Below are 27,773 nucleotides of genomic sequence, written 5' to 3'. Positions count from 1 at the left end.
GCTGGCCAGCATTTACTGCCCATCCCTAATTGTCCTTGAACTGAGTGGTTCATAATTTCAGAGGGCAGTTGAGAGTCAACCACATTGCTGTGGCTCTGGAGTCACATGTAGGCCAGACTGGGTAAGGACAGCAGATTTCCTTCCCGAAAGGACATTAGTGAACCAGATGGGTTTTTCTGAAATCGACAACGGTTTCATTAGATACTTAATTCCAGATTGATTTTTTCCAATTGAATTTCCGCCGTGGCGGGATTCGAACCTGGGTCTTCAGAACTTTAGCTGAGTTCCTGGATTAATAGTCCAGCGATAATACCACTAGGCCATCACACCTCCCCTTTGGTGTCAGATCAGTGCTAGTGTATTGGTGCCCAAATTGTGGGGAGTGTTCAGTCTTTTCTAGCTAAAAGGGAGTGTAGTGAAAAGATCACTTGCTCTAGATCCTTCCTTCCCGACCCCAATTGTCCACCTTCAAGTCTCACCCTCTTGTGCTGTTTTCCTGATCCTCCCCTCTGACTCTGCTCTGCCTAAAGGCCTCTGCTCCATCCCCTTGTGTCCCATCTCCATGAACTTCAAACTGGCCGCCTCTCGTTCTGTGCCCACTTCCCAGGGGAGACTCTCCGGTATTGAAAATATTTTCTTCATCCCTGTCTTGTGCTTGCAATTCCAGAATTCTTCTAAAGCTTTTGGTTCCAGTTTTTTTTTTTTGGTGCTTGCTTTGCAGTTTGTTTGAATGATTCCATTGCGTCTGATTGAGTTGCTGAGATTCCAGCAACTCCTTCAGAGCTGCTTTGTTTCAAAAGCTTCTCTGTTCACTCTTGGTCCAGCAGTGATTCTGGGGAGGAGGATGAGGAGGAGCAGGGGCAACACAAGGACACACTTGATCACTTTCAGACGCAGATGTTAAAGGAGCATCAAGAAGCATTGGCCAGAACTGACGCCCATGTCGAAAAGATAAATGTGATCAAAGAGCGAGATAGGAGGTAAAAATGTCAATCTACTATTGTACGTTTCTTTTCCAATTTTAAAAACTATTTGTGTATGTCAATGTAATCATCCTGCCAATGGGGGAGTGAGGGAGGGGGGGGTGGGAGGGGGGGGGGGGGGTATTGCTGGGGCACACAGGCCAATTTCTATTACAAATGGAGATTGTCCTTCTCTTCAGTTGCTTGAAGACTATTTTTGGTCTTGGTGTTTGCAATACCTCGAAGATCATGCCGTTTGTATGTGTGCTGCACACTTTCTGGGTGTTATCATTGTCATTCCTCCGAGGTGATGTTTTGATAGGATTTTGGGGTGGCACAGTGGTTAGCACAGCTGCCTCGCAGCGCCAGGGACCCAGGTTCAATTCCACCCTTGGGTGACTGTGTGGAGTTTGCACGTTCTCCTCGTGTCTGTGTGGATTTCCCTCTGGGTTCTCCGGTTTCCTCCCACACTCCAAAGATATGCAGGTTAGGCTGATTTGGCCATGCTAAATTGCCCCTTGGTGTCCCAAGATATATAGGGTGGGGTTATGGGATAAGTGCCAGCGCAGACTTGATGGGCCAAATGGCCTCCTTCTGTGCAGTCGGGATTCTAAGGATACTTGTAACTGCACATGTCTCCCACTGGGATAATCGCAGAACATTGCAACCCCATGGGCAAAATTCTTATTAAATATTTTTTCCAAAAATACACTAATCTTTCTGACCTTTCAAAATGACCATCACGGTGTGATAAGATTCAAGTTTTCTACATGTTGCATTCTTCAGCTGCTTCAGTTCACAAAGAAATATTACAGATGTTTCAAAATGGCGCTTGGTTGTCGACATGGATCTGGAGGTGCTTCTCTACATGTAATATTCACTGTATACATTCAGTAAAGAGACAAGATCACTTCAGTGGCTCTGCATTTCGTGCACAAGACCCACCTTGATGCACTCCTCTGAATTAGTAATGTATGGCCATCTAATCAGTACTCCAAAAGACATGTTGGTTGGTTGCATTGGCCCTTCTAAATTCTCCCTCGGTGCACCCAAACGGGCACCTAGGATAAAAGGCATAGAAAGTGAACTTTTTACCTCTATTTGCCTCTTTTCCTCCCTCCTCCTACACCCCCCCCCCCCCCCCAACCTTTTTCTGTCACAATTTATCCTCTGATTTCAGTTTCTCTGCCGTTTGCCCATTCACACCCTTTACTCTCTCTATGGGCTGCCATTAGCAGCCTTTCCCCTGGTTTTTGTGGCTATGACTCATCTTTCATTCCCTCCCCCTGCAGTATAAATATCTCACACTTTCTCTGCCTTTTAGCTTTGACAAAGGATCATCTGCTCTCGGAACATCAGCTCTTTTCTCTCCTTACAGATGCTGCCAGACCTGCTGAGATTTTCCAGCATTTTCTCTTTTGGTTTTGGATTCCAGTGCTGCACCATCAATCGAGCAAAGACTAGTTTGTATGCAAGAACAAATAGGCTTTTATTAGCAAAAGACTTGGAGCACACCCATGCCGATGAACTGGTCCAGACTGAGGCAGGGGGGTGGGGAGCAGTCGCCTTTATACCTGGACCCGGGGGGAGGGGGAGGGGGAGGGGGAGGAGGAGGGAGAGAGAGAGAGAGAGGGAGAGAGAGTCTCGGGTAGGGCCGGCAGGGATGTGTCCAGGCATGTCACATGTATACAGTTAATAAGCTAAGTGGTTTACCACATCCAGCATCCGCAGTAATTTGCTTTCCCTTCAGGATAAGGGGTAGGCCATTTAAGAATTGAGATGAAGAGGATTTTTTTCAGTCGGAGGCTGGTGAATCTAAGGGGCTCCCGGCCACGAGGGTTGTGGAAGCTCGATCATAGAGTATCTTTTTAAAACACAGGACATTGCAAAGTCCAGGGATATAGTGGCATTGAGACAGCGGGCGGAGCAGGTTTGATGGACTGAATTGCCACCCTCCGACTGAACAACCAAGACACCCCCACCCCAAACAACTTCTTCCTGCTCCACAAATGTGGGACAAGAAATTGGATTGGGGAGTAAGTTTTGAGTCTGAACTTTAGATTCCAACTGATGCTGGGGAAAAATTGGTTAACCAGGAAAATCTCAGCAGGTCTGACAGCATCTGTGGAGAGAGAATTGAGCCAACGTATTGAGTCTGGATGACCCTTCAGATGTGGAGATGCTGACGTTGGGCAGGGGTAAACGCAGTAAGAAGTCTCTCAACACCAGGTTAAAGTCCAAAAGGTTTATTTGGTAGCACAAGCCACAAGCTTTCGGAGCGCTGCTCCTTCATTGGGTGAGTGGGAGTTCTGTTCACAAACAGGGCATATAAAGACACACTCAATTTACAAAATAATGGTTGGAATGCGAGTCTTTACAGGTAATAAAGTCTTAAAGGTACAGACAATGTGAGTGGAGAAGATTAAGCACTGGTTAAAGAGATGTGTATTGTCTCCAGCCAGGACAGTTGGTGAGATTTTGCAAGCCCAGGCAAGTCGTGGGGGTTACAGATAGTGTGACATGAACCCAAGATCCTGGTTGAGGCTGTCCTCATGTGTGCGGAACTTGGCTATCAGTTTCTGCTCAGCGACTCTGTGTGTCGTGAAGGCCGCCTTGGAGAACACTTGCCCTTCAGAATCGGCAGAGATCTGTTGGCTCAATTCTTTCCCCACAGATGCTGTCAGACCTGCTGAGATTTTCCAGCATTTTCGGATTCCGGCATCCGCAGTATTTGGCGTTTAACCAGGTTATCGGCAATGTCTGCCTCGGGATCTCTGATTTAGTGAAAATGGTCACTTTGTTTAAATCTGGCAGGAAACGGATTAAGGGCAGCTGCAACCAGCTTCGGGGCCTGCTGCCAAAATTTGAAGGGCGAAGGAATGACATGGCTTCAGTCTTGGAGATGACGGTGAAGTATCTGGAACTTGTTCAAACCCTTATCCCACCTCCGGAACGGTCCAGAGTGAGTGGAACTTTCAGTAATATTTCTGCTCCACTTTGTTCAAGGATTTTCTTTTTTTTTGGGAGATTTCCAAACAAGATTTGTCTTTAATAACTTAATAGAACTAATAATGTTCCTGGGATGTGGGTGTCACTGGCTAGGCCAACATCTATTGCCCTTGACGAGGTGGTAATGGGCCATGTGTGGTGTAGGTACACCCACAGTGCTGTTAGGGAGGTAGTTCAAGAACTTTGACACAGTGAAGGAACGGCAATTGTGGCTCCCAAGTCCGGATGGTGAGTGGCTGGGAGAACACCTTGCGGGTGGTGTTCCCATGCCTCTACTGCCCTGTGGAGGTCGTGGGTCTGTTGTGATGCCACATTCGCTGTCCTACTGCAGTCATGTACTGACTCAATCCAGCAGCCACACTGAGAGCGGTAAGGAATGGACTTGAAACCCCCAACGTTTTTAACGTGCTTATTTCTTAACTTGTAGGAACCGGAGGACGAGCCTCTGAACTTGTTAATGTACATTGAGGCTGTGTCTTTTAAGAAATGTAGTTAATGCATTTTTGTTTGTTTTGGTTTTCTCTTGGGGTTTCAGCAGGGTTTTGATTGGGTTGATTGACAGCTTCTCCTCTTGAGCACATGACTAAGATTACAGGGAAAAGCAGGCAGTTCCTGGGCAGCCCAAGTACAAGCACGCAAGCCTGTGTGTGACTAACTATTTTGAAGAGGTGCTCAAGTCTGAGGAATATTGCTTGAATTGGAACTAGGGGATAGGTTAGCAGTGACCTTGTCGTAAGTATTTCAATTCATTATAGTTCAACTGTATTGTTAAAGCTTCCTAGTGTCAATAGTCACACCTGGTGTAAAACACCTTGCCTTCACATTGCCAAAATAGAAAAACTGTTTCTGATGCCCTAACAAAATTTAATACAAAGTGACTATCTATCTTGTCCTGCAATTGTTTTTATTCAGGCTTTATCGGTTCCTGAAGGACTATACAAAAAATGGCAGAAACCCACCTCAAAGACATCTTCCAGACAGGAAGGTGACAAGAGAACCAGAGCAAGAAGAAAAATATACTCGTAAGTTTGCTGAAAACATTCAGTTTTCACTGGGCAAGCCAATCCTTGGGTACTATTTATCCTACACTCCAACATTGGATAGTCTAGTTTTGGGGGTGTAACTCTGTGTGGGAGTCCTGTAAATTAGTTACAATCGCAACCCTGAGTATCTGAGCTATGGACAGCAATTATTCTCTCCAGAACACAGATGTTTGGTAAATGAGGCAAAGCCCTGGAAGTGGTACAATTAATTTAATTGTTTAGTTATCACTGGAAAAGCATGGAGGACAGAAGTCCCAGCTGGTAAGCAATTGGAAGCTTCCGTTATCCAGTGCGTGTATCATTTATTTCACAATCTTTCCGTTTGTTTTGGCAAGTTACGGCACTCCGCCATGAATCGTGCTCTACGTGGGTAGAAATTTGGATACTTTATTCCTTCCTGCCACTTAATAATCACTTTGCTTGCGTGGGACTGTAGCTTGGCATCATTGCGCCCAAGGGCTACACATTATTGATCTCTCGTTCCAGTATTCCTAGAAGGGTTGCCGTGCCAATGTTGGAAGGAGGCTTGCGATGTACATAACCATTCCCAAGGAGTGGAGGAACAGTGGGTAGGAAGGTCCAAACAAACCTGACGCACCATTTAAGACAGTTTAAAGATCTGAATCTCCGGTCAATCACGTTTGTGTTTTACCCCGTTGTCCTAAATGTCTCATCCTTCTTTCAACAGCAAAAAGGGGCCAACGAAAACTCATGGTACAAGTCAAACTGCAAAGGGGAGAAAGCAAGCCATGGCTGGAAGTGCCAACATCACCCAACAGTCAGCTCAACAGAGCATCCCTTTCGCATCTGGTTAGCTCTCTATTGTTAATAAGTGGTCTGTTCTAACTCTCTTGCTGCCCCCCTCTTCCCCCACTGGGTATTGAGAATCCCCAAACATTGTTCCCAGCGCTAAACCAAATTGAACCTAGTATCTGGTTAGAGAGCCATACCAGTTCTTTAAAGCAAGTCCCTCCTGGAGATTGTCAGCCGATCTATATTCTGAGTAGGAAGTATATTTTTTGGGTTCATTCATTAGTTTGAATAGACGAGGGGACAGCACTGATACAAGTTTCAAAATGGTTTTCTTTTTATTGAACAGAAATGTTAAAATTAGTAATGTGGCAGAAGCCAAAAGAAAAGCTAACCTGGAGACTGGCTTTTACTGCCCTCTCTCCACCCCCTATACTGAGCTTGAAACAAACTGAACGTACACACGAAAATCCAAACTATATTTCAACCATTTTCTTGTTGTTGGAAACATTTTTCGCTGTCGGTCTCCGTCTTGGAAAAACAATCCTTGCAGTTATGAAAAACATGTTTGCCTGCATTGTGTACCCTTCAGGAATGCAGTCAATTTTCAGCTAATCTTTAGCTTTCTGATTCTACATGTCGTCACATTAGCAGGGTTAGTTACATCGGCATAAATATCTTAAAATGAAGTCTTTTTGCATAGACGGAAGCAAACAGGGCCAAGCATACTTAGGCACTCAATCTACACAATTGTCCCTGTTTTTCCACACCCCCCCCCCCCCCCACCCCCAGTTTATTTAAATGTTAATTGGGCTATCCATTCCCAGGCCTAGACTAACCTCTGGAGACATGAGGTTCAAATCCCACGATCACAGCAGCTGGGGGGATTTACATTAGTATCAGCTTGTCATAAAAATCCATCTGGTTCAGTAATGTCCTCTAGGAAAGGAAATCTCCTGTGCTGGATGTGACACCAGATCCACAGCAATGTGGTTGACTCCTGACTACCCTCTGAAACGACCTAGCAAGCCACTCCAGTTGTGTTGAGCCCCACCCCTGCACATGGACCAGCAGTGGTGCAAGGGGACTTAGTGCCACTGTCTTGAGAGCAGTTAGGAGTGGACAATAAACATTGGCCTTTCAAGTAATGCTTCAAGTTTTTAGGTGTCTAGATCACCAACAATCTGTCCTGGACCCCCCCCCCATGCTAACACTACAGTTAAAAAAGCCCACCAACACCTCTACTTTCTCAGACTAAGGAAATTTGGCATGTCAGCTGCAACTCTCTCCAACTGTTACAGATGCACCATAGAAAGCATTCTTTCTGGTTGTATCACAGCTTGATATGGCTCCTGCTCTGCCCAAGACCGCAAGGAACTACAAAAGGCCGTGAATGTAGCCCAATCCATCACGCAAACCAGCCTCCCATCCATTGACTCTGTCTACACTTCCCGCTGCCTCGGCAAAGCAGCCGGCATAATTAAGGACCCCATGCACCCCGGACATTCTCTCTTCCACCTTCTTCCGTCGGGAAAAAGATACAGAAGTCTGAGGTCACGTACCAACTGACTCGAACAGCTTCTTCCCTGCTGCTGTCAGACTTTTGAATGGAGCTACCTCACATTAAGTTGATCTTTCTCTACACCCTAGCGATGACTGTAACACATTCTGCACCCTCTCATTTCCTTCTCTGAAGGGTATGTTTTGTCTGTATAGCACGCAATAAACTATACTTTTCACTGTTAATACATGTGGCAATAAATCAAATCATCTCCAGAATGCATTCAATAAATGGCATGCAAGAACCCATTGAAAAGAAGGCATGAAGGAAAAAGTCTGATATAGAAAAAAGATTCTTTTCGCAACACTTACGGATTCTACTTTTCACCCCAAGAGCAGAATAAAAGCTTTAAGCATCTGATTTAATTTATCACAATTACATTGTGAAATTGTTGGAAGACAATTAATTGAATTGTTGTAACAGTAACTCCCTGCCTGTTGTAGCGTGGGTGGGATGTTTTTAAATGCTTGTTTCTTTTTTTAAAAAATATAATTTCTTTTGTAGAGCAACCAGCCGTGATGCCTGTCCCTGGCTCCTCTGAGCAGAGCGCGCCACATCTAACCAGCCATCCATCAACCAAGTGGTTTCCAACTTGCCCCAGTGCAGACCAACATCAAGAAAATCTTCTGACAAGCTCTGAAATTTTTGCTCCACTTCAACTGGATGGGTTTGTGTCTTGATCTCCACTTCTTTGTGGGGGGGGGGGCGGGGGGTGGTGGAGGAAATTTGCAAGTATTGGATTTTCAGCGTTTAATTCCTGTTGTGCGCACAGTTTTCCAGGAGGAAGAGCAACTCAATCGGATAGTCTCAACATCCAAGAACAATGGAATGTCGTGCAAGGTAAGGTTATGTTTATGCAGTATAATAATTTCTCTTTAATTGTCAATTCTTATTTCTGAATTCATGCACAGGCTTGCTTATTGTGTGGGGGGGGGGGGGGGGGGGGGGGAGGGTCCCCCTGCAGCCTCAAAGTGGTGCGACTGGGGTTAACTTGACGACTTCAACCACTGCTCTTTCACACATGTCACGCTGGTCAAATATCTTAGCAGTTCAGCCGCATGGACAAGGAAATCTCCAATCTGGAGTTGATCATAGAATCCTTACAGTGAAGAAAGAGGCCATTCGGCCCATTGAGGCTGCACCAACAACATTCCTCTTGTAGGACATTCCACGGAGAGAGGTCATAGGATAGGGGGTTGCAAATTTACAACAGTTGAGGAGAAACTGCTTCTCAGGATTGTGAATCTGTGGAATTCGCTATCACACAGTGCGGTGGATATTGGGACAGTGAGTAAATTTAAGGAGGAGTTAGATTTTTAATTGGTAATGGGTTGAAGGGTTATGGGAATGAGAAGCATATCAGCCATGATCGAATGGCGGAGCTGACTTGATGGGCTGAATGGTCTTATTCTGCTCTGATATCTTATGAACAATCCCACCCAGGTCCTATTCCTGTAACCCTACACTTACCCTGCTGGTCCCCCGGCACTAAAGGGCAATTTAGCGAGGCCAATCCACCTAACCTGCACATCTTTGGACAAGGAAACCCATGCAGATATGGGGAGAACATAAAATCTCTGCACAGACAGTGACCCGAGGCTGGAATTGAACCCAGGTCACTGGTGCTGTGAAGCAGCTGTGCTAAACACTGTGCCATCCACAATTTGTATCACTGGCTATAGTGACAATAAGGATGCTTTGCTTGAGATGGAAGATTTGAGTTATCTATCCGAGTAGTGGATTGGATTTTGCCCTCCTGTGTTTGGACCTGTTGATCTGGAGCTGTTGAGCAATGAATTTGGCATTTGTGTATATTTTTTTAGATGCATCCAAGACTTGAACCACTTAACCTTGAATAACCATTCATCAGCTTCATGTGCATGAATTTTGAACTTGATTGCATAGCTGAAGTGATTTGATTTATTATTGTCGCATGTATTGGTATACAGTGAAAAGTATTGTTTCTTGCGCGCTATACAGACAAAGCTTTCCTTCTCTATGAACAGTATGGAGAGATTGCAGAATGTAGTGTTAGTCATTGCTAGGTGTAGAGAAAGATCAAGTTAATGTGAGGTAGGTCCATTTTAAAAGTCTGACAGCAGCAGGGTAGAAGCTCACTTTATTGGAAGCTGTCCGCTTACAGGGCACACTGGTATCCTGTAAACATGCCGTATTCAACCCCTGTTGTCGTTGGGTCAAAATTCTGGAACTCCTTCCCTAACAACACTGGATGTACCTTCCCAATGTCCAAAGATGTGCGGGTTAGGTTGATTGGCCCTTTAGTGTCAGGGAGATCAGCAGGGTAAATATGTGGGTTTACAGGAATAGGGCCTGGGTGGGATTGTTCATAAGATGTAGGAGCAGAATTAGGCCATTCGGCCCATCGAGTCCACTCCGCCATTCGATCATGGCTGATATGCTCCTCATCCCCATTTTCCTGCCTTCTCCCCATAACCCTTCAACCCATCCCCAATTAAAAATCTTGGACAATTTGGGAATGGGCAATAAATGTTGGCCTAACCAGCAACTGGAGGGGGACATGTAATGGTATTTAACTGGGCTAGTAATCCAAAGACCCAGAGTAATACTCTGGAGACCTGGATTCGAATGGTGGAATTTGAATTCCAAATTTTAAAAAAACTGGAGTTGTTGTGAAGGGGTACCAAAAAAAAACAAGATGACAACACGGGACTAGTGCACATCTTTGGCCTGAGGGAGGAAACCCACACAGACGCTGGAAGAACGTGCAAACTCCACACTCGCTCGAGGCCAAAATCAAACCCAGGTCCTTGGCGCTGAAAGACAGCGGTGCTAATTACTATGCCATTCTGAGGTGAGAGTTCATACCTGGCACAAAAGAAAATGGTTGTTGGAAGGTTAGTCATCTCGGCTCTAGGAATTCCCAGGGGAGTGTCCTAGGACCAACCATCTTCAGCTGCTTCATCAATGACTTTCCCTCCATCATAAAAGATCATAAGTGGGGACGTTCGCTGATGAATGTTTAACACCATTCGCAACGTCTCCAATACTGAAGTAGTCCCATGTCCAAATACAGCAAGACCTGGACAATATCCAGGATTGGGTTGACAGTGGTAAGTAACATTTGCACCAGACCCAAGTGCTAGGCAATCCCCATCTCCAAGAGGATCTAACCATTGCCCCTCAACATTCCCATCACTGAATCCCCCACTATATCAACACCCTGGGTGGTGGTGGTGTTGCCATTGACCAGATACTGGACTGGACTAGCCATATAAATACGTGGCTACAAAAGCAGGTCAGAGATTAGGAGTACCTCACTATCTGACTCCTCTCCATCTACAAGACAATTTGATTTATTGTCACATGTATTGGTATACAGTGAAAAATATTGTTTCTTGCGTGTTATGCAGACAAAGCATACCATTCATAGAGAAGGAGAGGGTAGAGAATGTAGTGCTTTTGTATCTTTTTCCTGACGGAAGAAAGTGGAAGAGAGAGTGTCCAGGGTCCTTGATTATGTTGGATGCTTTTCCAAGGCAGTGGGAGGTGTAGTGTAGATGGTGTCAGTGGATGGGAGACTGGTTTGTGTGATGGACTTGGCTTTGTTCACGACCCTTTTTGTAGTTTTCTTGCAGTCTTGGACAGCGCAGGAGCCATACCATCGAGTCAGAGGTTTACAGCATGGAAACAGGCCCTTCGGCCCAACTTGTCCATGCCACCCTTTGACTTGAGCTATTTTGTAATTTGGGCTTTCAACTTGATTGGCCCAGACGTGTCTGCAAGTTGTCATTGCATTAAAAAATGATCAAATTTCTGAATCCAACTCCTTTGTAAATTAGGAACCTTGCTATTGTTTCCACCCTTGCCTTCAAAGCTGGAATTAGCCAAGACTTGACCTAAACTTCCCACAGCTTTGACTCTTGCTAGCAGGGAATTGTATAATTAAAAGCAGAAATTCAGATCGGGCAGCAAGAGTATTTTTAGTCAGTAGCCTTCCATCGGAGCAGCAACTTCATTACTTACCCAGGAGCATTACACACAGCTGTCTATCATCCCTCCCTCCAAGCCAGAGACTGGTCAGGCAGCATGTTCCCTCACTGACCTTGTACAGAAAATGCTGGAAAATCTCAGCAGGTTTGTCTGCATCTGGAAGGGCCATCCAGACTCGCAACATTGGCTGTATTCTCTCTATCCCTGTACAGATGCGGTCAGACCTGCTGAGGTTTTCTGCTTTTCAGATTCCAGTATCCACAATATTTTAATTCTATGAATACTAATGGCTGTACAATAACTTGAGCATTTTGTATTGTATTTCGGTGGAGGGAAAAACACAACTCCAATCTCTTTGCTTTGATCTTGGTTTACTTTTTTTTTTGTAACTATAGGACAAATGTCATTCATTACATCAAAAATGCCCAATAACTAATACTTCAGATCTCTTTGCGTGAATAGCCCTAGTTTTTGTCTTTCCCAAAGTTCTTCATTACCATTATTTTCTCCCTTGAATGTCCTTTTCCTGTCTGGAATGGAATCCTCTTTGGCTTGAGTTATCTATATCAAAATACATAGAATGCCATCTTTTCACTCTTTCTTTGTCCACCCACCTTGGCTTAACTTTTGGAAATTCAATGCAGTTTTTCCTCCTGTTTTAGCAGCTTTTGACTATTGCACCTCTTGCATACTCGAATCCAGATCTTTGATCGTGCAACACCATTGACATGCCTCTAGTTCATGAATCGCTGTCCATGTTGCTACCTTCCCTTGACTATGGGTAATGTATTGATCATGGCAAATTGAAATCTATGCTGCAATTGCCAATATGAGCTGCTGGTATCAATATGTCACACGGTACAGCTTTGGATGGAGTGTGAATTTTGAGGGGAAGGTGCTGCTCCTCTGGCTTTTCTAGCTGGTTTTTTTTCACCCTGTAGGAATTTGGCTTCTGCTGAGGTGAGTTGTTGGTGATGGCTTATCCATAGAATCCCTATGGTGCAGAAGGCCATTCAGCCCATCAAGTCTGCTCCAACCTATGTCAGAGCATCTTCTCCACGCCATCTCCCTGCCCTATCCCCGTAACACCATGCATTTACCAAGGCTAATCCCCCTAATCTATACCTTTTGGACACTAAGGGCCAATCCCTCTAACCTGCACATCTTTAGAGTGTGGAAGGAAAGCAGAGCACCTAGAGATGTCTGTTCATGCAGACACGGGGAGAATGTGCAAACTCCACAGTGACTGGAATTGAACCTGGGTTCCTGGCGCTGAGAGGTAGCAGTGCTAACCACTGTGCCATCGTGCTGGTTTAAGTTTGTCCTGCAGTTTGAGAGATTAATGTCTTTTAATTAATTTTAGATTGTGAGTATGGTAGGACAGATGTGTCAATGTTGCGGCAGCTGTTAGCTCATGGATAGTAGTTATCAAGGACGAGCAGCTTGAAGGGTTTCGACTTGGCCATTAAGCTGGAGTCTGAGCTGTGGACAACGATGCATCAGGGAGGGAGAGTTACCTGTTTCAGGAGGCAGTCACAACCCTTGGGATAGAATCTTTTTGGGTTGGAAAGTGGTCAGGGAGGGTGTGATTGCAACAGAGACACATCAGAGGGGAGGAGTATCGGCCTCTACAATTGCCCAACCAGGTTTTGAGGTTCTTTTGGCTTGTTTGGATGTTCTTTTGGCTTGTTTGGATGAATGGGAGCTACAGGGTGCATGAGCTGACTGACTGGTACAGGAGCCATTCAAGTTGGGGAAGGATTTAAGGAAGTGGTGGTGGGGGAGATGTAATAAGGAGGTTCTTTGTGGCAAGGAGCAAGAGTCTGGGTGATTTGTGTTGCCTACTTGATGCCAGGGTTTGGGACATCGGCTCCAGGTTGGAGCAGAACTTTCAGTGGGAGGGATGGATCCTGTTGTGGTCCATGTAGGTACCAATGACATGGGTAGAACAAGGAAAGGGGTTCTGCATAGAGTTTGAGGAGCTAAGCAGTAAAACAACGAACCTCCCCAGGGATATTGAAGTAAAGTCAAAGGTGGCTTCAAGTAATTTACACCAGGATCTAACAGAACTAGTCCATTTCTCCCCTCTGGCTCCAACTCTCATCCTGTATGGCCTTTGTGTGGAGTCCAGCCTAATTGCATGGCCCTCAAAGGATTGCCACATTAAAGGGGCCACATTACCAGTTATAATCCAGTGTGCAGGTTGGCATGGGGTACACAATTCCTGGCTCAAAGACTGGTGTAGAAGTGGGTTTCAGTTCATGGGGTACTGGGAATGTACCACTGGCCTACATCTGAACCATGCTGGGACCAGTGTTCTTGCAAACTGTATAACTAGGGAAGTAGGGAGGACTTTAAACTAAATGGGGGTGGGGGAGAAAGGTGTTCTAGAGAGGGGATATCTAGGCTTGCAAAGCAAAAGGACAAGGCAGCTTTTTAGATAATACCCAGAATGTACCAAAATAGAGGAAAAAATGGCAACAAGCAAAATTAAATACATATAGTACTTCTCTCAAATGAATTAACAGCACATTGAGGTTATAGGGCGGCACGGTAACACAGTGGTTAGCACTGCTGCTTCACAGCTCCAGGGTCCCGGGTTCGATTCTCGGCTCGGGTCACTGTCTGTGTGGAGTTTGCACATTCTCCTCGTGTCTGCGTGGGTTTCCTCCGGGTGCTCCGGTTTCCTCCCACAGTCCAAAGATGTGCGGGTTAGGTTGATTGGCCAGGTTAAAAATTGTCCCTTAGAGTAGGTTAGAGGGATTAGCGGGTAAAATATGTGGGGGTAGGGCCTGGGTGGGATTGTGGTCGGTGCAGACTCGATGGGCCGAATGGCCTCCTTCTGCACTGTAGGGTTTCTATGTATCTATGTAATGGGTATGATGGTGTCGCAATTAGACATGCTTAAGGAGATCCAAACTAGGAACTAAATGTTCAGGGGTCTGGAAAAATATACTGGCATTGGAGGTAGCCCAAGGAAAGTTCACCAGATTGATCCTGGATATGGAGGAACTTTCCTGAGGGGTTGAGTAAGTTAGGCATGTACTCATTAGAGTTTATGAGGCAATCTTTATTGAGACATAGGATTCTCAGGGGGGCTTGATAGGGTAGGTGGAGAGGTTGTTTTCCACTTGTGGGAGAGTCTAGGACCAGAGGACATATAATCTCAGTAAGGGGTTCCCCATTTAAGATGAGAAATATCTTGGTCAGTGAATCTGTGGAATTCTTTACCACAAGAGGGCTGTCATTAAGTATGTTCAAGGCAGAGATGTATAGTTTTATAACCTCAGTAAAGGAATAGAGGGCTATGGTGATAAGGTGGGAAAGTGGAGTTGAGGATTATATCGGATCTATAATCTCACTGAATGGTGGCACAGACTCAATGGGCCTTTTACTGCTCCTATGTCTTATTGGTCTTGTGAAATTCAAAATAGAAGTAGGTGTTTATGCCCTGCACTTGTACATTAAACTCCAATAATAAAAGTGTCTTGGAATGTTTGGCTTTTAACTATAAGCATTGGCTATTTTCCCCTGTGCCCAGGCCTGTCCCACCATCAGTTGTCTGTCAGTATTCTGCTCAAAGCCATACCATTTTGTACCATTACAGATGATAATTCCACCATCTATACGGCTGACAAAAGTTTGGGAATTTCTGCATCTGCTCTGGCTGCAGAGGACTCAACAAACATGAATCTGGCTTTAGCTTCAAAAGTGAAGCCAGAATTGAAGAAATCAGTCCAAGCCTTGGACTTTGATGCATTAATGACCGAGAATGTACTGGGAAACTGGACAGAAGTGACATTGCATGAAACATCTTCTGAAGATGAAATGGCTAGGGTAGACTTAATCTTCCTAAGTTTATAATTGAAACCTTGGCCATTTTCTGTTTCCTACTTGTAATTTTGGGGGCAAATGAGGTATTGCTCTATTATTTGCACCCTCACTTGGGCGCTATTCTGGGAGTTCGCCCAGTGACCTAGCCAACATTTAGCAATGATTTACATTCGTGGAACTTCCCACAGCCACACTAGCTGTTGCACACTTTCCTAATGACTAGTCATCTGACTGAAATCCCAAATTTGTCCATCCTTGGGCTATATTTTTTTACATGTGGCTGCATGATGGTACTGAAACAATCCCATTTGGGATGGGTAAGAAATATCCTCCTCGCATTGACTGGTCAATGATATGAGGTTAATCAGGTGCTCAATTTTAAACTTCCAGCAATGTCTTCGTTCCTGAGAGAGAATGGAGACCTTCAGTGAAGCAGCCCCTAACCATGGTTCAGATAATGTCACTGTCTCAACAGATACTAATGCTTATTAAAGCAACAGATTATATTAAATTCTGTTGAGAATGCAAGTTCTCTTGACCAGAGTTTACTTGCAGGGAACCCATGGTATCAGGGGAGGTCCTTTTGTGACAGCTTTGTACAAAATGTTGTTCAGAATTCTAGCATTGAACTATCTGAGAATGGCTATTTGTAGTACTGAATTTATCTGCTATACTTTTTGCCATTCTTGCAGTGAAAGGAATAAACATGTTTTATTGCAGTGCAAATCATTTGGCAGTTAAATATTAAACTGATTCTCTCCAAGATCACCTAAAACAAAGGCAGCATTTTTGAAATTAACTTTATTTAAATATACTGTACAAGCTTAAAAAACCAACAGCAAGAACACTTTTCTTTTTACAATGACATTAATCAGGCAAGTCTGAGGATCAGTACAGTAAGAACCCACTAATGCAACATGTGCAATAAGTGAACTTGATGTAGAATCCTTCTTCAAAAGGTGAAGAACCAAGATTTATTCCCAATGGAAGTTTCTAGCTTGGAGGGTAAAACTAACACTGCCCTTCCAACCCCCAGAGAATTGCTGGAAATAAGTACACTAACGGGCTGCTGACTTGGTAGTTTCCAGATAAGATTTAATTATTAGTTCACTTATCAACCAGGTTAGAAAAGGCAGCGATTCATATTTTTAACTAAGACACTTTCAACTGTGTCTTAGTGCTATGATGTAAGTGCTTGGCTGCACAGCAATTAAAGGAATCTATAGCTGTTGTTTTGACTTCTGTCTCGCTTCAGTTATTAGGACGCTGATGCCAAAGTATGTGTTAAGCTAAAAATGCACCCTAAACTCTCTGTAGCTGTTGTAATAGATGTTAAACTTCAACAAAAGATTGTATGTACATACAAAATCACAATGGACTTCTTAGTGTCTATACAATACTTCAAATAAAAACATTTGAAAAGCACTTTACAAAGAAAGTTTGGTCAACCTTGAACAAATCTGACCTGCCATTTTAAAAAAAATCCCAACTGTTATACCATCTAAGTAAAATGTTTGCATATAATTGGCATTATCTGATCTTGTAGGGGAAGGAACTCCTTTTTTTAAAAAAACACACCATTCTCCTTGCTGTGGCTTTGACCCAAGTCAAATTACCCCATTATAATTAGAGTGGGGAGGATGAGAAGGCAATAGGAATGAGACCAGTTACTGGGCCATGCTCTATCTTGAACTGAAATGTGAGGTTTTATGTTTCGCTTCCAAGTTGAAAATGTGTGACAGAAATTGCATAATAGTATTGGCACAAAGATTTAATATAGCTGTAGCAGTGCCAGAATAAATTTGCTTTAAATAAAACTCACCCATCTGGATTTATTTAATCAGCACTAGGTATTCATAAGGCAGCAAGGTTTTATTTCCATAGAATAGAATATTGTCCCAATTTTGCAAAAAATGCAACTGCTGTAAATGTTTGCAATTTAATGTATAAAAGTTGCTAGATACATAATGCACTTATTATAGGTGGTGCTGTTCAGCACAGCAATTTGGTATAGTTACAAAAAGTAGCAATTCAATTGTCATTGTAAATGGGTTAAACCGTACAATTCACCAAATGTGTGACTCGCATTGTGTCATCTTCACTACACCAACACCACCTCCAAGACGTCTGTAATTCATACTTCCAAAGAGCCTGTGGGAATAAATTGGTTTTAAGATTAAATCAGCCTTGGTCACTCTACATTGGACTTGTAAAAATATTGTAATCACTTTCCATTTTCTACTATTGCCCTTCCCTTTTAAGCAAAAAAAAAAAATGGTATTGGAGGGGACCAAGAATTCAAACACAAATATCAGTAATAGTTTCATGTCTAATTTAGTAAAAATTTTAAAAGCAATTAAATGTGATTGCTGGATTCTATCTTACAAAGCATTGGATTGGATTCATGTGGTTTTGTAATGAATTGTAGTCATGTGATAAGTAATGCAAGTCAAGATATGCACATTTTTTTAAAAAAAAACTGATTTAAGAGGTTTTATCTTGGTGTTTCCCACTAGTCAGCCAGTAAGTAGAGTCTGGACAGTCTAGAGATGGTTTTAGCTGGTACACCACTCTGGTCAGGATCACAAACCTCTGTTTGCTCTTGGTCCAGGGCACCAGTGAGAAGCACCTTTCCTGATTAAATTACACATGGGTATAGAGCCCAATGATGAAACATTGCAAATGCTGACTCTACCTCGACATCCTTCACTATTAATTACAAGTAAGGCCTACATTAACACTGCACTGAAGTTACTGTGAAATTCCCCTAGTCTCCGGCACCTGTTCAGGTCCATGTACCTAATAAGTCTTTCAGACTGTGGGAGGAAACCCATGCAGACTCCACACAGACAGTGACCCAAGCCAGGAATCAAACCCAGGTTCCCTGGCGCTGTGATGCAGCAGTGCTAACCACTGTGCCACCTGGTCAGGCACAAACCCATCAAATTCACCTAGTCATCCTTTCAAATTGTAGGAGTGTAAGCAGTCTGGGAGTGATTTTGAAGACCAGTTTAGTTTCCGCATTGTCATCTTGTGTAAACAACTTAATATCACTACTTACTATTCACCCAAAAACATTCATCTGTCAGATTACAGCAGGTTTGTGGGCAGCATCCACTTAGCACACCGGAATATATTTACCACAAGAGGTGCGTTCATCAGCTCTTTGTTTGGAACTCAATGCCATTGGTGTGAAAAACTGAAATGTGGGATTCTACCCTTGCACTGATTGGCAAAAAAACTAATTTTCCCTGAGGAATAAGATCGGTTACAGCTTAATTCACATGATGACACTCGCAGCTGGGTTAAAAATCTTTAGGGTCAAGTTCAACTGAAAGCCAAGATTGCAGAACTGACTGACAATCTCCAAGGAGAATGCATTGCTGGAGGCACCATCCTTTGGGTTGTAAAACTCCAGGGCCTATGCTGCCAAAATAAAGTAGTGTTGGTGTTCTAAAACGATCGTCTTCAGCTAGAGCACATGGGATCCCTTGTGAAACTGAGAAGCAGAAGTTGACTGAAGTGCTCTGGTAGATAACAATCTAAAGATCAATTAAACTCTTGACGCAAATGAACTGAAAGATTGTGACAATGCATAGCAGATGTTTTACACGAGTTTGAAACTTTTGGGCATCTCAACATGTTGGGGCCATAGCAAGGGAATTTCTGGGAAAGCATTCTTACAACAAATTGTACATTGCTCGAACTGAACATAATACTATTATAAATGTCAAAACATGTACGGTTTTTCTTGTTCCGCTCTGCAATTTTGCATCATGAAATTCCAATTTAGTTATCTCATAGAGACCAGCACACTGAATGGAATCAATTAATTTGCTGTAAATTTAACTTGAGCTGGAAGCATTTTGAGATGTTTGTACCTCCAAGTATTTGCATCAGGATCAAACACTTCAACAGTTTTCAAGTAGGTTGTACCATCAAAACCTCCGACTGCCATCAAAAGTCCATTTACAACAGCCAGACCGACCTGGGTTGTGGTGAAATAAACATGAATTACAGTTACTTGTAAGGAACTATAGTATTTATATTTGGTTAAGGAGCAAATGCTAATACAAGTACCATGCTAGTTCAACACCGAATCCCCGCAGTGCAGGAGGAGGCCATTCAGCCCAGAGTCTGCACCAACTCTCCGAAAGAACATCTAAGCCAGTCCCCCGCCACTCCACCCTATCCCTATAACCCCACACATTTAGCATGATTAATCCATCCAACTTGCACATATTTGGACTGTGGGAGGAAACCCACACAGACACAGGGAGAATGTGCAAACTTCACACAGACAGTCACCCAAGGCTGGAATCGAACCCAGGTCCCCTGGCGCTGTGAGACAGCAGTGCTAACCACTGTGCCGCCCTGATGAGATACAGCGTCAGATCATGCTACAAAGGCACAGGGTTGTCCATTCAGTTGTTACCAACTTTCTTTGGGCCAGTGAGTGGCACTTACTGAGTTTAAAAATTGGCAAGTCATGTTGCAGCTTTATAGAACCTTAGTTAGGCCGCACTTGGAATATAGTGTTCGATTCTGATCGCCACACTACCAGAAGGATGTGGAGGCTTTGGAGAGGTACAGAAAAGATTTACCAGGATGTTGCCTGGTATGGAGGGCATTAGCTATGAGGAGAGGTTGGAGAAACTTGGTTTATTCTCACAGGAATGACGGAGGTTGAGGGGTGACCTGATAGAAGTCTACAAGATTATGAGGGGCATGGACAGAGTGGATAGTCAGAAGCTTTTTCCCAGGGTGGAAGAGTCAATTACAGGGGGCATAGGTTTAAGGTGCGAGGGGCAAGGTTTAAAGGAGATGTACGAGGCAAGTTTTTTTTACACAGAGGGTGGTGGGTGCCTGGAACTCACTGCCAGGGGAAGTAGTGGAAGCAGATACAATAGTGACTTTTAAGGGGTGTCTTGACAAATACATGAATAGGATGGGAATAGAGGGATATGGTCCCCAGAAGGGTAGGGGGTTTTAGTTCAGTCGGGCAGCATGGTCGGTGCAGGCTTGGAGGGCCGAAGGGCCTGTTCCTGTGCTGTAATTTTCTTTGTTCTTATCATTTCCCCAAAGTGAACTTAGTTGGTAATGGACATCTTAGCCAACCTTGTGAACCACCCAGCGGTTTTACTGCAATAAGGCATATATTGTTAGGAGAATTATGCAGTATTAAGGTAGATCAGTGGTCACCGCATTGTGAACAACTGTGAAACTAAAGGATTGGTATTGCTGCACAGGCAGTGCCAGCAATGTTGAGATCTTAATCAGATTATTCTGCTGTGGCAGCATGGGGAGAGGAAGGAGCCCTGATGTAAATTGCCCGCCAGATGTTTTGTTCCTCTGTAGATACACAGAAAAAATGTATTATTCAACCAGCCACAGTCTGTATGATGCTCCACATTATAAATCTTCACAGTCCCATCTGTTGATTGTTAGATTGAGAGTTAATGGCACTCAATGGACATTATTTTCGACAGAAGATTTGACTTTGATGCCAAGAGGAAGTGCCTTTATCAATTCGAAGGAGCTGCGAAACATCAGGAATCCAAATGATAAAGTTCAATATGCTGCAGATCCAAAAGTTACAACACACGCACAGAAGTTCAATCAGCATTTGGAAGAGGAAACCAAATTGCAACCCTCATTAAAACCGTCAGTTGTGTTGGAGTTATACCCCCCCCCCCCCCCCCCCAAAAAAAGTATAATTCAACTTGTTCGCATTTCATGTCTGATTGGATTCCATCTTGTTCAGGTTAAAACTGCAGTCCAGGGATGGTACTTTTAGAATCATAGAATCCCTACAGTGCAGAAGGAGGCCATTCGGCTCATCGAGTCTGCACCAACCACAAGCCCACCCGCAACCCCACATATTTACCCTGCCAATCCCCTGACACCAGGGTCAATTTAGCACGGCCAATCAACCTAACCCGCACATCTTTGGACTGTGGGGGGAAACTGGAGCACCCGGAGGAAACACGCCCAGACACGGTGAGAATGTGCAGACTCCATATAGACAGTGACCCAAGCCAGGATTCGAACCCAGGTCCTTGGAGCTGTGAGGCGGCAGTGTTAACCACTGTGCCGCCCCTGTATTTTCAGAATACATTATTAAAAACACGCACACACAACACATCTGAGCTTAGTGTACACTTACACCACTCCGTCTAGAAGTCATAGCAACCACTGGAGACCACTGATTGGCTCTGAGGTTGTACCGCTCGGCACTGCTGAGCTCAGTTGTGTCATCGCGTCCTCCGACTGCATAGATCATGTCCTGGAACACAGCGCAGCCAAGGTGCTTCCTCCTCGTCCCCATGGGTGAACAAGGAGACCAGCGATTCTCCTGAGGAATGAAGCGTTCAACTGAAAAAGCACAAAATAATTCCATGAACCCAACCGGCTAAACCTTGTTTCAGTGTTTGAGCACAGCGGGTTACTGTGCACATCGTAATGCTGATATCTTCCAAGTAAGAAATTTGAAAAGCAAGGTTCTCTCCAGGAGAGATTCCAAGCTGTTAGCAGAGGAACATTACTGCAATGCAAACAAAATCATCTTGCATTAATAAAACACAAGGCGCTGGAAATACTCAGCAGGATAGGCAACATCCCCGGAGAAACAACAATTCAGGTCAACAACCTGTCATCACAACAGTTCTCATGAAAGATTCGACTGTTTCTCTCCAGAGGCTGCCTAACCTACCGAATATTTCCAGCATCGCTGGTTTTCATTTCAGATTCCTAGCAAATGCAGTATAAAATAATCTTGCGGTTCCCCTTCATTCTCATAAACGTTGCTGTAGTCGCAATGTACAATGTTCTATGAATATGGAACGGGAAAGAAAATGGTCAGTTTATTTGCAACGATAGCTTCAACTTAATGTACATCAAAAAAAAAATGACAATTACTGAGAGTCTTACTATCAAGAAGTTGCCCCCAGGACCATGCTCCAATCTCCCCATTGTGAGGACAGCTTGACAGAAAATGAATTTGGAAAGCAATTACCCAAATATTGCTGGGTCCAAAACCTTGGCACAAAAGTTTATTTATTAGTGCCACAAGTAGGCTTACATTAACACTGTAATGAAGTTACTGTGAAAATCCCCTAGTCACCACACTCCGGCACCTATTTGGATACATTGAGGGAGAATTTAGCATGGCCAATGCACCTAACCAGCACGTCTTTCGGACAGAGGGAGGAAACCGGAGCACCCAGAGAAAATCCACGTAGATACGGGGAGAATGTGCAAACTCTACACAGACAGTGATCCAAGCAGGGAATCAAATCCGGGTCCCTAGCGCTGTGAGGCAGCAGCACTAACCACTGTGACGCCTATAACTTGACATTAATTACAATTAAATTAGTAATTTTTTTAAAAGCATGTATGACACAGAGGTGATTAAAAAGCCACATAGACACAGCTGGTGATGTTTTAAGATTACAGACACAGATATTTACACTCCATCTGATCTGAAAAGGCAACAACCATATTGAGAAAATGTTAATTGTCTAGCACACACCATCGCTTATTATGACGAGGGAAAGGTTAAAATTAGGATCAGTCTGAAGCACAGCTACTGTTGTAATTATTCTGGTTGCACATACATTACCTGTATTTAGTGGAGATGTTCCATCAGAGCCCCCGATGGCATAGAGATGTCCACCAAGGACTGCCACAGCTACCCCGAGGCGCCGAGTGCTCATGGGGGCTACTCTCATCCACTTATTTTCCTTGGGATCAAACCTGGCAAAATAATAAATGTGCTACAGATTTGATTCTCTCTAATCCTAGAAACATACTGTGTAAAGGGTTGATGGGAGGCAAGTGCCACATTAAATACCCACATAAAAGTCAAACTCTTGGGATTAATTTTTCTTAGGCCAAAATAAAATCATGAGTCGACTTTTATTGGGGTAATGTTTGAGGCGTCAACGTGTGCTTGAATTGGGCCCAAATTAAATCAAAAAAGGTTACTGCAATGGAATAAAGTAAATACCAAAGCTGCTAAAGAAATCAAATTAAATTATGAATATACTTTTTTAAAAATTCATTCGTGGGACATGGGCATCGCTGGCTGGTCAACATTCATTGCCCATCTCCAGTTGCCCTTGTTCAGGAGGGTCGTTGAGAGTCAACCACATTGCTGTGGCTCTGGAGTCACACGTAGGCCAGACCAGGTAAGGACGGCAGATTTCCTTCCCTGAACAACATTAGTGAACCAGATGGGGTTTCTCCCACAATCGTCAATAGTCATCAGCAGATTCTTAATTGAATTCAAATTCCATCATCTGCCGTGACGGGATTCGAACCCGGGTCCCCAGAACATTAGCTGAGCTCCTTGATTAATAGTCTAGCGATAATACCACCAGGCCATCGCCTTGCTTTCAGATTAAATTGAATCGTTAACATCTCCAGGATTTTGATTCTGAATTTTTTGGGTTTTAATCCCTGTAAAACTAGTGCTGATTTTTAACTGCATGAAATATGAAAATTATAGGATTTTTTTTTAAAGACCAAAAATCATGAGGTCGATTTTTACATGAGATTGACTTTTAACCCCTCACTTCCTTTGTATTTTCAGTTTGATGTTCTCTCCCACATTAAACAGGATTTATTTTTCAAGTTTCTGATAGCTTCCTGGTACCTTTCCCAAGTGTTTAACTTTCACATACAAACCTGAACAGCAAGTATTGGCAATGTTGCTCACAGCCAAGTCCACACTCAGCGGTCACACACAAGTAACCAGCTATGGGTCACTGGATAATAAAGGATCAGAAGACCGACCCTATCTCTGATTTCCTTTTTCCTAGCTTGGGACTCAAGAGGCCAATTGTAACAATAATGCCACCCTGCTGAGATAAACTAACCAAATACCGGCCCAATTATTGAACTTGTTTGTGCAGCTCAGCTATTAATAAGCCTGAACTTCTAGGCGTTGTTTTTAAAATAAATTAAGTTATGTTCATGTTTATTTGGCTTAAACAGCATACGCTTCTGTTCGGCTGTAAGTAATGCATATTTTGCCTTCTGTGCAGAGCTTGGGTGCAGGCCGGCAAGAGCCTCTTGGGGATTTCAAAGTTGCACAGAGGATTCCGCTGGAAATCAGTGGGACACAACTACTTGTTCAGTTAGGTTCCCCGGATTAAATTCAGTGGGAAGAACCCAAGCACCTACTGATAGTTTTACCTCTCCAGAGTTTATGAATGAAACAGGCTCTGTAGCATTGTCGATTTCAATGGCTCAGGTATTGGATTAGTAAAATATCGCAAGAAGGTTGATGTGCTCCCAATGATCCATCATCAACGCATCACTTCAGACTTAAGCCCTAAACAATAAAATAATCAAATGTATCTTCTTTCTGTCCTCTAACCACTAGGGAGAATAGATTAATGCTCAATTATTGACAAAAGGACAAAGTGCAGGTTTCAACTCTTACAAGGAGACCAGGAAGCCATGTGGTGAGCACCATAGCTCATCAAGTCCACAGTCACAGGTCTCCTGAATGCACCATAACCCATTAAATAGCAGCTCCATTCGGAGATGCAGAGGTTCAGCAGCCTATTTACACTCTTGCAGTAGGTATCGTATGAACATACATATTAGGAGTAGGACACAAGCCCCTAGAGCCTGCTCCGCCATTCAATAAGAGCATTGCTGATCTGATTGCGATCTCAACTCCACATTCTGCCTCCCCTGATGACGTTTCATCCCCTTGATTATCAAACATCCACCTAGCTCTGCCTTTAACATGTTCAAAGACACTGCTTCCACTGTCGTTTGAGAAAAAGAGTTCGAGAGACTCATGACCCTCGGAAATAAATTCTCCTCATCTCTGCCCTAAATGGGTGATCCCTGGTGCTGGATTCTCCCATAAGAGGAAACATCCTTTCCACATCCACCCTGTCAAGACCCATCAGGATCTTATAGGTTTCAATCAAATAATTAAACATTGGATATTTGTGTTCTCGTATCCAGCCTTCAGGCAGCAAATCATAGTAGCATCTCATCAAGGCACAGTGTTCTCATCAACTGCCCAGCATGTTGAAACACCTTGTGCAGGATAGTTTGAAATATCTGTGACCTTGCTATGTCAACGTCCCATGCTGTATACCAGGCTTACTCTCATCAATTACTTAAGACATGAAAGGCTCTGGCCAATGCAGCTGCTGACTCTCTTCCCCTGTAAGCCAGAGCTCAGCCTGTGATCATTTCCCTTCAGTTAATTCCCTTCAACTGTGAACGGAGCACATGATACTCTTCCACTGCATGCTAACCTGGGGTAGAGAACTAAATAGACATAGGTCTCACATGCCTCAAGAATAACCTTAACAAGGTCATTTCTGTCACAGAGACTAAAGCAATCCTTCATCACTTCCTTACCTTTCAACAATGTTAAGGCAGGACACTCCATCTTGTCCTCCAACAGCATACAGGTACCCTCCCAGCACTGCTACCCCCACACTGGTTCTGCACGTGCTGGTTGGGGCTACATCACTACTCCACTGGTTTGTCTTCGGGTCATACCTTAGCAAAAGAAAAAATTTACAAGTTAAAAGTCAAGGGCATGTGAGAGAACCATTATTCCAAAGGCATGTGTAACCAGGACAACAAGGCAGTTTCCCCTGAAACATCAAATGCCGGAAAATCTCAGCAGGTCTGACAGCATCTATGGAGAGAGAAACAGAGCCAATATTTCTCTATGACTCTTTTCCTGATCTCACCTCAGGCTGTTGCATTGAAGTGTTGGTCGCTAGGGAATGGAGCTTGTGGCAGTGACCAAAGACAATGGCCGGAATGTTACAGCCATTCACCGTAACGGGATTTCCCCATCCCACTGCTGTGAACGGAGATTTGGCTGGGTCCCAATTTTTCCAACCTCGAGAGCATGGCGCAAACGGCTGGTAAGACTGCGCCCAATGGCTTTGGCCTTCCCAATACTTAGTTGGAGGAAATTTCTATTCAGCCAGTTCTGGTCGTCAGGTAACAGTGTGACCACGCGAGACAGTAGAGGAATCGAGCTGGTGAGAGTAAAGTTGGGCGTATTCAGTGGTGTGTGTGTGATTTCCACAATGTGCACAAGATTGAAAAAGGGAGGGAGAGAAAAAAAAAGTTTGTAAACCGTAAAATCAAAACAGCATTCAGTTTCTTTTCTCTATTTGCGATGAGATGACAATTGTTGGTGTGACAAGAACAGCTTCCAACATCAAGTCAAAACAACCCAAGAGACTAAGCAACTAGTTTAGAATCAAATCAGATCACGGTGCAGCAAGAATACATGTTTTCCCGCCAAGTATTTCGAATCCTTTCATTGGACTTTAAATGGTCACACGCACGCGCAATTGAATGATAATTTAGGGTAGATATAAGTCCGAAGACTGACAAATCTTAAAGACTATCATGTCTTAATAGAAGAGAGTTATCACAAAGTGAACTAAGGGGGTAGGAAGTTTGGTAAAAATGGTGTTTTCATTCTTCCTCATCGGCCTGAAGAACATATAAGAAGTCTCACATCAGGTTAAAGTCCAACAGGTTTATTTGGAATCATGAGCTTTCGGAGCCCTGCTCCTTCCTCAGGTGAGTGAAGGAGCAGCGCTCCAAAAGCTCATGATTCCAAATAAACCTGCTGGGCTTTAACTTGGTGTTGTGAGACTTCTTACTGTGCCCACCCCAGTCCAACGCCGGCATCTCCACATCATGAAGAACATCTGGCAGCAAGTATATTTATTACCTGTCAGAAAGCATTGCCCCTGCATTAAAATTCACAAATACACCAAGCGGCTTCCACATTCTTCATCAGTTGCTATCAGGCTTTACAACAGCAACTTTTATTTGCCTGTAGGCTCCAATTAGCTCGGTAGGAACTAGCAATATGAACTAATTAGGGAGCCAAATTGCAGTGACCAGAGTTCAGAAAACATTACTGACCCAAGTAAACAGCAGTAAAAAGTAGGTAGCATAGTTTTTTAAACCCTATTCTTCAAAACAAGCTTTATATTCAGAATCAAGTTTCCACTTTCAAAAACTGCATCAGAAACTAAAGCTGATTTTGAAATACAGGGGTCTACTTCTCAAATGACAAACTAAGCCTATCTGTCAAAGTGGGTGACAGCTAAAATAAACAGCTGAAGGGTTGTACATAGTCTGCTATACATTTCAAACAGGCTTCTACTTTTATGAATAGATGTAATCTACCAGCCCTCTGCCAACTCCTCTCAGTACAAGTTTCCACAACCTATCACTGATATCATAATTATACAACAGATGTAATATTAGTCTAGGTGAGGCACTGCGCTGTGTTAAATCCAGAGGTGCTGGAATTAACCCAAAGATGAATTGCGGTAGCACTCCATTTCGCACAATACCAGCAGGTCAAGAGCATGTGGCTGCATTATTTACACCATTTTGAAACAGTTCCTGTTCTAACTGCAACTAAATTAATATTTTTTAATTAATTCATGGGACATGGCCAGCATTTATTGCCCATGTCTCACTTGTGTTACTGTCTGGACAGCCCACTTCTAAAGGATAGTACTAGAGTACTTGGTCTTACATATATTTAGAGTTAAAGATTATAAACATGTGCCTCCTAATCCAAGCACATGGGAGTGTTTTTCCTTTACAAGTTTACAA

At 43.6% G+C, this 27,773-nt stretch overlaps 2 protein-coding genes across 3 annotated transcripts in view; one reads left to right on the top strand and one right to left on the bottom strand.

Annotated features, from left to right (window-relative positions):
- Positions 1-3,514: 3,514 nt before the first annotated feature.
- On the top strand, positions 3,515-16,940 carry LOC144502419 (uncharacterized). Its single transcript, XM_078226299.1, has 6 exons — positions 3,515-3,924; positions 4,884-4,993; positions 5,703-5,824; positions 7,830-7,992; positions 8,098-8,165; positions 14,905-16,940. The coding sequence occupies exons 1-6, from the start codon at positions 3,637-3,639 to the stop codon at positions 15,159-15,161; spliced, it is 1,008 nt and encodes a 335-aa protein (XP_078082425.1). The 5' UTR covers positions 3,515-3,636; the 3' UTR covers positions 15,162-16,940.
- LOC144502414 (kelch-like protein 20) overlaps positions 15,916-27,773 on the bottom strand; it is a 44,131-nt gene continuing 32,273 nt past the window's right edge. For both annotated transcript variants that reach the window (XM_078226294.1, XM_078226293.1), the window contains exons 7-11: positions 25,524-25,667; positions 22,753-22,886; positions 21,298-21,506; positions 19,013-19,119; positions 15,916-17,282 (exon numbers count right to left, since the gene is read on the bottom strand). In XM_078226294.1, the coding sequence (XP_078082420.1) occupies positions 17,198-17,282; positions 19,013-19,119; positions 21,298-21,506; positions 22,753-22,886; positions 25,524-25,667 (679 nt within the window). In that variant the 3' untranslated portion in view covers positions 15,916-17,197. The remainder of the gene's footprint in view (positions 17,283-19,012; positions 19,120-21,297; positions 21,507-22,752; positions 22,887-25,523; positions 25,668-27,773) is intronic.

The sequence above is a fragment of the Mustelus asterias genome, chromosome 13 (assembly GCF_964213995.1).
Source record: "Mustelus asterias chromosome 13, sMusAst1.hap1.1, whole genome shotgun sequence".
Classification (NCBI taxonomy): Eukaryota; Metazoa; Chordata; class Chondrichthyes; order Carcharhiniformes; family Triakidae; genus Mustelus; species Mustelus asterias.
This window is presented reverse-complemented; position numbering and strand designations above follow the sequence as displayed.

Coding starts and splice junctions, on each gene's coding strand:
- LOC144502419 (XM_078226299.1), top strand. CDS start 3,637: ATGCTGTCAGACCTGCTGAGATTTTCCAGCATTTTCGGATTCCGGCAT. Junction 5,825..7,829: donor GAGCATCCCTTTCGCATCTG/GTTAGCTCTCTA, acceptor TTTCTTTTGTAG/AGCAACCAGCCGTGATGCCT. Junction 8,166..14,904: donor ACAATGGAATGTCGTGCAAG/GTAAGGTTATGT, acceptor GTACCATTACAG/ATGATAATTCCACCATCTAT.